Raw genomic sequence first — 10,358 nt, 5'->3', positions numbered from 1 at the left:
TATAATAGGCATGTCGTGTGAAAATATTGATACGAAAATTTTATCGATTGAATGTTTAATTACGAGAAGGACTAAATTGCATAAAATGTGAAAGTTGAATTCTAGTAGCTGTAAAGATCAAATAGCTATGGAATTCAAAACTAGATGTCCTTATATGGTAATTAGACCATTAAAGAAGTATGTAGATTTTTTTGATGACTCATCTATGGAAATATAGAAAAAGGGCAAGGACTAAATTGGAACTAGCAAAATACTTAGTTAATTAAAAGATGAAAAGAAAATATCATCTTATTTGTGTCATCTTCAACCCAAAATTCTATGGAAACCTTAGGAGAAAGAAGGAAACTTTCAAGGCTTAATTGGGTAAGTTTTCTTGTCCCATTTTTAGCAATTTTGATATTTTTTAAACCGGGATAAACTTAATCTCTCTATTTGAGGGATTAATTTGAAAGGTTATCAAAGTATGGAAATGGGTTAAGGATGTATATGCTGAAAATTAGAAATTTATGGTAGAAAATGAAAGGTTGTGGATAGATAAACAACTTTTACAAAGTGATTTTTGATGGAAACATGATTTAGGGACTAAAATGTCAACTTGTGAAATTTGAAGAAAAATTCTAAATTTTTATGAATACATGTGCTGGAAAATTTGTAATGGGATTTTGGTTAGGCTTGGAATAGGGAGTAAATTGCACAAGTTTCATTTTCCAAGCCTAGGGACAAAATCAAAATTTATGGAAAAGTTAGGGGCAAAATGGTAATTTTGTCTAGGACGTAATTGAGTCTATTTAAATATGAAATGTGTGAAATTTATGGTTAAATTCATTTATATAGATCCAGACAACACTAATTCAGGGTTAGATCGAGGAAAAGAAAATGTTTTGGATTAGTAGATTTCTAACAAGAACAAGTGTCGAGGTAAGTTCGTGTAACTTAATCTGACATGTAAATATGTTTAATTGAATGTTGTGATTGTATGAAATTTTATTATCATTTGATGTGAAGTATTTGATTGCTATAAAGAAAAATTAAATACATGCTTGAAATGATAAAAAAGGGTTAAGTCCCAATTGAATATTGAATTCCGATGAATATATGCACTTTCCCGAAATGAATGAAGTCCTGCATTTATTGCGGACGGGATTTAGCTCAGACGAGTAATCCCATTGACCTTGTTATAGAAAGGATTTAGCCCAGGTGGATAATCTTAATATAAAATCTCTCGAGTATATGTTACGATTAGGGTTTAACCTGAACTGGTAATCCTAATCAAGCTCTTGAGTATACGTTATATAAAGGATTTAGCCTAGACTGGTAATCCTATTATACAATATGTGACTCGAGAGTGTGTTCCTTGGTTAAATGCCCTAAGAGGTACCCTTGAATAAGAATTGACGGATTATTGAATCGTATACCCTGAGTGTACCACTTGAGTATTCATCGGAATTTCAATGATTCAACGGACATAAAACTTTTCACATGGCATGAGAATTATGAAATGAAATGTTAATGTCTTGAAAGAGTATTGCATGGTGAGCTCATCTATTCTTACTTGATGTATATGTAAACTTTATTACTAACATGTTTGATTGGATGCATGTGTTTAGACAATTTAGCCAAATGGATGGAAAACTTGTTATTGTATGCTTAGATTTAATAAATGGGATTGGTAAGTTTAGTTTCCATTATACGAACTTACTAAGCATGTAATGCTTACTCCATTTTATTTTTCCTATGTTTTATAGTGTTCGGAAGCTCGCAAGGGTTGGAGATCACTGGAGCATTGTCACACTATCAACTAGTCATTTTGGGTATACTTAGTAAAATCAACTTGGCCAATAGTGGCTTGAAAATGATGTTTTGTAACCTAGCCATTGGAATGGCTAGTAATAGTTTATTTTGGTATGATTAAGTAGGTTATGATGATATATTCATATGTGATATGTTATGTATATGTGATCAAATGATGCTAATGCCTAAGTTAATCCAAGGTAAGTTTATAAACATATATGCATGTAGTGATATGCCTTGTTGAATGATAGAAATTGCCCAATTTGAATACTTGAATTGGTTGATATTGGATGTGTGTTTCAAGTGTAGGTCTTGGGTGAAATTTTGGGTAAGAAATGAAGCTAGAAATGACTTCATTTTTTCCACACGGACGTGTGTCTAGACCGTGTGTGACACACGGCCTGGTAACATGGGCATGTGGTTAGGCCATGTGTCCCCTACACCTTAATTTTGAGAAACAAAATGCTTAGAATTGGGCACACGAGCATGTGTCTCAGCCATGTGGTTGACACAACCTGGACACAGGCGTGTTACACAGCCGCACGCCCGTGTGAAAACTACACCTAAATTTCAAAAATAAAATTCGCCACACGGCCTAGCATACGGGTGTGTGACTTGGCCGTGTGACTTCAATTTCTTCATGCTTTAAAATTTAGAGAGTTACACAGGTTAGGGACACGGGTGTGTGTAGCCCACGGCCTGACCACACGGACGTGTCCCTAAACCATATGTGCATGTGAGCCCTGCACCTAGGAAAAATTTTAGAATTTCGGGAAAATTCCCTAAGTTCCTGATTTAGTCCCAGTTTGATTCCAACACTCGTTTTGGGCCTCGAGGGTCCATCTAAGGGACGATATGTATGATCTCGGTAAATTATTAGTAATTTACAGTAAATTAATTGAAAAATGTTTTGAATGTTTCGGTAACACTCTGTAATCCTATTCCAGCGACGGATACGGGTTAGAGGTGTTACACTTCAATCGTTGAGTAGTATAACGAGGATCAAGTTCTGTAATAATTCGAAAGTAAGCAAGATTTTTTGGTCGTTTCGCTAAACTTCGAAAATTTCCACAGTGTTAATAAGAGAGGAAAAGATGCAAAGAATTGGGCATTGGAGCATCAACAATTGATTGTATTGTGGAACGTCCGGATGGATAGAAGGCTTCGATTGGAGTCTTGTATGAGGGATTTCATGCTCCTAATCCACTACCAACATTGGTACATAGAGAATAGGTTGCCATATTTATTTGGTGGCTAGTTGATTATAATCCCTAAACACATGCAATAATGAGGGCATCAACAAAGTGGACCAAGTCGATCACATCCTCCCAAGGACATCAGCCTCCTGCTCCCAAGGCTAAGCCCGAACTTGCGAGGACACATACCATCAAGAGTTGTGCTTTGACAGTTTTGCGTCGACGTCCTAGGGTAATGCATATCCTCCGGAGATGCTCAGTTCCAATTCTGATAATCAACAACCAATATCATCAATAATGGTTTATATGTTTATCTCTACACCCCAATACTCCAGTATTCTACACCTCCCGAAAAAACCTTTGGGATACACGATTTTTTGAGTTACTTCAATACACTCCAAGGTTTCTATGGATGATAAGAATGCAAGTTCAAATGAGGATAACATTGACCTTCGCAAACAACCTAGACACCAACAAAGGGCACCACAATGGTTCACCCCACGGACAACTTCTATCAAACCATCAGTTTTGATACATATAAATTTAATTATTTCTAATTATTTACAAATATAATCGATAAATTATTTAAATTAAAATATTGTAATTCAATTTTTTTTTAAAATGACATGATTGCAACATGATTAGGAAAAAGATAATAAAAAAAAAGAAAGTATTGTATCGAACACTCCATTTTTGTAATTAATTTGCTCTTCACCTCATTTTTTATTTAATTATTTTTTAGTATTATTTTTATAAAAAAGCACAAGTGATGCAAGTCAAATATGAACAATCTTTACAGGTTTGTTCTCTCACGACCATCACCATCTCCTTCATTAATAGCACCATCTTACCTACAGATTTGATACTTGCTCAAACAATAGAAATAAAAGCATCAAGCTTGGTACATTCTCCTCCATCACATCTTGTATAAAAATCCTTTTATGTTTCCATCATTGCGTTTCTTGGATCTTGAAGATGTACGCTACATGCTCCATGTGTTATATGAAGGAGCATGTGGCAACCACATAGGTTAGGTGGTAAGGCATTAGCTCAAAAGCCATTCGAACAATAATATTTTTGGCTTGTTATGCGACTACATCATGCTACAAACCTACTCTAGTAAATAAATGTTATGTGAGTAGTTGCTTTTCCCCTTCCTTTTAACTTCACTAACTTAAGCATTAAAGATTGGATTAGGGGAGTAAAAAGAAAGAGAAAAGAAAAAATCTTTGAAAAAATGGAAGAAGTAAAGAAAAAGAAAAAAAGGAGAATTAGAGAAAATGAAAAAGAAAATAAAAGTACCGTATGTTTATGGGAGAAGAAAAATAGAGAGATAAAAAAATAAATTAACTTCCACAAGTGTTTTAACAAAGGAAAAGTTAAAAACTTTTAACTTTTCTATTTGAGCAAAAGTGCTTTTCGAAAGTTAAAATTTTCAAATAAAAATTACTTATTGGATTAGAGGTGTATTGGATTGGATTAGAGGTGTAATGGAATAGAGGTGTAATAGCAAATCAACTGTTTGGTTGAATGTAATGGAATAGAGGCGTAATAGTAAAACTGTGTTTGGTTGAATGTAATAGAGGTGTAATAGCATAATGGAGAAAACTAAAATGACCAGAATACCCTTAGCATAAATTTGTTTTGGTAAATGATTATTGTTATTGTTATTTAAATTTTAATAAGATTATTTATTATCAAAAATAAATAATTTAATCATATTTAAACATAATTATTATTTAATATATTTTAATTAAAATATATAATTTAATAAAATTCTTAATAATTAGCAGAAATTTGTTTTGGTAAATTATTTTATTTAAATTTTAATAAGATTAATATCAATAATAAATAATTTAATCATATTTAAACATAATTATTATTAAATATATTTTAATTAAAATATATAATTTAATAAAATTCTTAATAATTAATATTCTTATATGAATTTACTCAAACCATAATATATGATACTGTAAAATATAAAATAACATAATTATTATTAAATATAATATAATTAAAATATATAATTTAATAAAATTCTTAATAATTAATATTCTTATATGAATTTACTCAAATCATAATATATGATTATAACTAATATGATTTAATTAAATATATGATTTAATAAAATTTAAAATTATTATAACTAATATGATTATAGTTTATGAATTTGTATAATTTAAAATAATAATTATTACATATAATTTAATAATAATATATAATTTCATAAAATTCTTGATAATAAAAATTTTCTTATATGAATTTATACAATTTAAAATAATTAATATTAAATATAATTATATAGTGATATATAATTTCATAAAATTCTTAATAATAAAATGTTCTTATATGAATTTACTAAAATCAATATATAACTTGAGAATTATATTATGCATAAACATAATTAACTTATATTAAGAAAAGGTTAGATGAAAATGAAATTGTACATTAAAATCCATATGTTATATAGTTTTACAACATCAAAAAGTTTGAACATTGATATTTAATGGTAAGAATGCATACCATTCAAAGAAAAGAAATAAAAACCCACCTCGGACTTTTCTCATTCTGTGGCGCAATCTTCAGTCACCCAGTTTCAATGCCATTTGCTTCAAAATCTGCAAAAGCTTGCTCTCGAGTTACTTGAGAATACATTAAAGGGGAAACTTTGTTATCAAACGGTCTTCACTTTAAACGTTTGAGCTTCTTTGCTGCATCTGTGATGCTCTGGCTTATCTCGGGATGTTCGGACTTGAGCAATTTATCAAGTTTAAGGGCAGCATCAGGTATGCAATCCTCCTCAATGTGAGACTCCGAACAAAGACCGAAAAGTACTAGGTTGACCTCTCCCTCCAGCTGAATGCAAAATAAGTGGCTAAAAACCTGAATGATGAGCATAACATAACCAAATTGCAATGAGATTTGCATGGTTCGATGCTACATAAATGTTGTAAGCATGGAGAACGAAAAATTAGTTAATCCAAGAACTACTGTTAGCTTTCTAAATTCTTAAATCCACATAATAAGTTCCCGATGGTTAAAACAATCAACGAAGTTAAATTTATAAAAATAAATAGTAGCATTAGACTACATGGGATGCAGTAAACATTCCTAGGAGGGTCATATCCTTGAATCCATGTAAAGATAAAGGTCGGACATGGGTACTTAAGGAAAAAAGAGTCGGACCAACATAGAAATAAATAGTAATAAGAAGCTTTTAAATATATTTACATTAGATTTATAGAGAGAGTATAGAACCATGAAACAAGAGATGAACTTTGATTAGCGAGTATTTATGTTCTTAATCTCACCTCTTTCATCCTTGAGACAACTGCATCCTTGATGGCAGGAGACCTTGAGACCAAATTAATAACAAAGAGACCTTGCTCGGAAAGAGTATCTTTTACGTTTTGAAGAAAAGAATCTTCCACAAAATCAGCAGCAGGACATCTCAGTCCAGAGCTATAAAGACAATACAACAGAGGTGATTAAAAGATGTATTTAAAAGCTTTCCGCTTTGCAACAACAATTGTTGTAGCCGTTAATAGAGCAATTCACCTTGAGTCAGAAAAGTCCACATCAACAATAATTATGTCAATAGCGGTACTTCTGCTTTCAGCATCTGAAAGTTTGCAACTTCCGTTGGAAGAAAGGAGCACTTCATTGCCAGCTGAAAATAAGTTTCTGTAGTCCCGGACAAACTGGATGCCATCAGCAATATGTACCTAAAAAATTGGAAGGCGAAAATATTTGAAGCTCTATTTAAAATATATATTATATCTGTCATCTTACAATTCTTTTACAAATGCATTCTTGAAAAGGTGAAACAGATAAATTTCCTACCATATTCATTCTATCTTTTCCAACTTTTATTATTATACCTAAGACATTGAAGATACTTCCTATACGGCTGACGTCTTGATAATAACATAAATATTTGTGTGTAGTTAGACAATTGACCTAAGAGGGTTTAAGAAAGTTCATAAGAAACTTTCAGTTAAGGCTTGATAATATTCAGGGCCTCACAGGTTTCCTAATTAGACCAAACAATCCAGCCTCTAATGACAATAATTGGAAGGTTTGGCATCATTGACCATAAACGCCTATGAAGGTCAAATTATGAATCAAGAATATTTCCCAAGTTGAGTTATATTGAAGCCAGGTTTAAGGATGAAACAAAAACAATTTGATAATTATTGGAAACAAGCTATTCAGTGACAATGGTACTAATTTTTCAGGAAAGGATTAATCACTTCAAACTAAAAATGCACTGAGATACAGTCAGTTACCTTCATTCGTTTATCTTCAGTAAAACCAAAATAGTCTCTTGCAAGGTTAAGCATAACAGGATCTAGCTCCACTCCCTGTGCATAAAAATTCCATTGCACTATTTCCATCAACTGAAGTCAACTTCAAAATCAATCAGAAGATTCAATAAAATTTTTAACAAAGCAATTCCTTTTGAAAGACAGTTTAACATGTCTTTGACAGGGTAACGTAAGAATTACCTCAATTTGCATAGATTGCATACATCCATGAAGAAACATAGGAAGTAAGCCCGCACCAAGACCTATCACAACTGCTTTAACCTGAGAAAGATGACTTCTGACATGAGCAGTAGTGCAGTGCATCAAAGAAAATAAGCATCAACGATTTGAAACAAGACAAACATTATGCTACAAAGATTAGACCTCCAAATCTGAAAGTTGGCTAAAGTAGGTCTATTCCCAATACACAACAATCACATCAAATGACCACCAAATATACTTAAAACTGGCAACCATAAATTTTCAACATCTGATGAAGACGAGCAAAACAGCAATTACAGATATCTAAATAGGTGGAGGGCAAAAATCTACCAAATATTCCACAAAGAAAAAAGAATGAGCGTTACCCTATTCCCTGATGATGCCACACTTTCCAAATAGGATGAAATCAGAGAAAACCCAGAAATGATTGCTGTATGATAAGAACTGGCCAAATAACCATGATACACCTTCATTTTGCCGCTTGATTCTACATATCATGTAAAACAACATCAGAATGACACACAAGTAGTTGAAAGGTGATGGAGTCAGCATTCTAACAATTTAAAAGTTAAGAAGAGTCTTGTAGATGGAAGGTAATTTCTGTACTTTGAATACAAAATGTTGCTCAATGACATGATAGAAGTGGCTCTGCTTTTATAAACAGCGACTAATAAAAAACACAGACAGAACTCAGAATTTTGCTCATTCAATGATTTCTGTCCAATTTTCTTGAAAATAGCACCATATTTCCCCCCTTTACCAATAATAATACACCAAAAGAAACAACAGTTCATTCAATGCACAGGAATTATATAAAATGAAGCATAAGAAAGGACAACTGCCCAACACCATAGATCTAAGACATCAATAGAAACGTAGAAATTCATGAGAAATGAGTCTGCAAGACCATTGTCTTCCAAGACAGTAGATTATTTCTCCAAAAACACATCCATCCAACTTGGTAACAAAGTCAACCAAAGTTTAGGAATCACCCAAAAACCACCAACGAACAAAAAAACAATGAGCTAGACATGACCAAATGAACAGTGAAATAGCAAACGATCAACTGTTTGTCAGCCTAGCATATAAGCACAAATTCACTACTTGTTTTTTCACCGTCAGGACACTATGGTCCAAGGAACAGTTTTACCTCCACTACTGAAAACTTCATACACAGAAATCACATTAAAAACTTGTTGGAACAAATATCTAACAGTCCAACATGACTTCGCATTCCAATGCACAATTTCAGATTACAGAAACAGTAGCAGAAAGGCATTCCCAGAAACTAATTCCTAGTTCTGCACCTTGCTCTTATCTCTTAAAAAAAGTAATTAAAAAAAACAGCATGGTCTAAAAGAATAGTTTCATGGGATTCCACATGTCAATGTGAAAGAAGTTTTACAACTCAAACAAACTCACCCAACATTATATAAGAGTTATTCTACCCAAAAATTTCAAAGAAAACATATTACCATTATTTCTTTTGAGGGCTCCTCTTCGTTTGGATTTGGAAGATGAACTGGCTTTCTTCTTCTCTGTTCCATAAACACTTTTGTCAAACAATCCATCCCTAGTTAGCAAAGCTTCAGACTGTACCATGCAAAAATATTTGATAAAAGATTGTCGAACAAAAGAATTGGCAGATTAATTTCGGTCCGAAATAAAACTCACCCGATATTGGATTAGAGGTGATGACCCGAAAAACGCTTCACTTTCAAAGGATTCACTGGATTCAGCTATCAGGTATTTCCAATTTTGTGAAAATATTGAAGAGCAGTAGAGAGTTGCAGATAGGGTTGGGAGGAAATGGGAGGAGACAGAGACTGAAGAAACGATGAGGACAGAATAATAAACAAAAACGGTGGGAGATGGAAGGAGAAATTTTGAGGACAGAATAGGAGAGGGTCGGGTAGGGAGGGAGGGTAAAACAGAGAGCAGGGGACGGAAGGCGGACGTAATAGGTATTACAGGGATTTGGGAAGGGATTACAAAAGTAGCGAAAAAGGGGATTAGGTCGGGATTGGTTTACGCCCGTAATGCCTATTACAGCGAACCAAACGCCGGATTAGAGGCGTCATGTAATACGCGCGTATTCGGCCTGTATTGTATTAGGTAATACACTGAACCAAACATATCCTTAACTTTTCTATTTGAGCAAAAGTGCTTTTCGAAAGTTAAAATTTTCAAATAAAAATTACTTATCTTGCAAGTCAAAAATACTTTTAAAAAATACGTCTAAACAAAGCGTAATTATGTGCCCTATAATTGACCTTTCAAAACCGTAAAAAGCTTGATGGTAGAAGTCAATATTTTCCTCCTACAACCCACCTCAAACACAAAGGCTAAATTCATAATTAAACCTACAATCTCACATTTAAATAATGATAAAAATGTAGCAAAATAATTAAATAAATAGAACTAATCCTATTAGTAATTATTCTAAACATTCACGTTTCAATTATTATCATTGGTATCAATTAATACATAACAAACATGCATTGAAAATCATTTATTTATTTAGATTGATACCTATTTTGTTATTAGCTCACTCCACTACCATGAAAAAAATTCATAACCATTAAAATATGATTCAAATGTGGCCAAATTACACTTCAATCAATTAAAAATTATTACATGAAATCCATATGTAATAAAAATAGTAAATAGATTAAAAAATATAAAAAATTTAAAAAATAGTTTAATTAATAATTAATAAATAAAAATAAATTATCCTTTGACTTTGATTGATTTGACTAATCATTGGTCTGTGTTAATCAAGAGTTGATTGGGTGTTGAATGATTATTAAGCTAATAGTTTTTTATATTTTTATTTTAT

General features: G+C 32.2%; 1 protein-coding gene across 1 annotated transcript; it reads right to left on the bottom strand.

The window, feature by feature from the left end:
- Positions 1-5,502: 5,502 nt before the first annotated feature.
- LOC121230662 (eEF1A lysine and N-terminal methyltransferase-like) lies at positions 5,503-9,654 on the bottom strand. Its single transcript, XM_041115794.1, has 7 exons — positions 8,995-9,654; positions 7,885-8,006; positions 7,499-7,579; positions 7,280-7,354; positions 6,549-6,715; positions 6,302-6,452; positions 5,503-5,873 (listed from the first exon to the last, which is right to left on the bottom strand). The coding sequence occupies exons 1-7, from the start codon at positions 9,119-9,121 to the stop codon at positions 5,676-5,678; spliced, it is 921 nt and encodes a 306-aa protein (XP_040971728.1). The 5' UTR covers positions 9,122-9,654; the 3' UTR covers positions 5,503-5,675.
- Positions 9,655-10,358: the final 704 nt, after the last annotated feature.

This window comes from Gossypium hirsutum, chromosome A06, assembly GCF_007990345.1.
Source record: "Gossypium hirsutum isolate 1008001.06 chromosome A06, Gossypium_hirsutum_v2.1, whole genome shotgun sequence".
Lineage (NCBI taxonomy): Eukaryota > Viridiplantae > Streptophyta > Magnoliopsida > Malvales > Malvaceae > Gossypium > Gossypium hirsutum.
This window is presented reverse-complemented; position numbering and strand designations above follow the sequence as displayed.

What these genes read in the sequence shown, in the direction of transcription:
- LOC121230662 (XM_041115794.1), bottom strand. Translation starts at nt 9,121, where the DNA reads ATGGTACAGTCTGAAGCTTTGCTAACTAGGGATGGATTGTTTGACAAA. An exon ending in AGCCCTCAAAAGAAATAATG is followed by an intron (nt 8,007 to 8,994) that starts GTAATATGTTTT and finishes CATGATATGTAG; the next exon opens with AATCAAGCGGCAAAATGAAG. An exon ending in TTGTCTCAAGGATGAAAGAG is followed by an intron (nt 5,874 to 6,301) that starts GTGAGATTAAGA and finishes CTCATCATTCAG; the next exon opens with GTTTTTAGCCACTTATTTTG.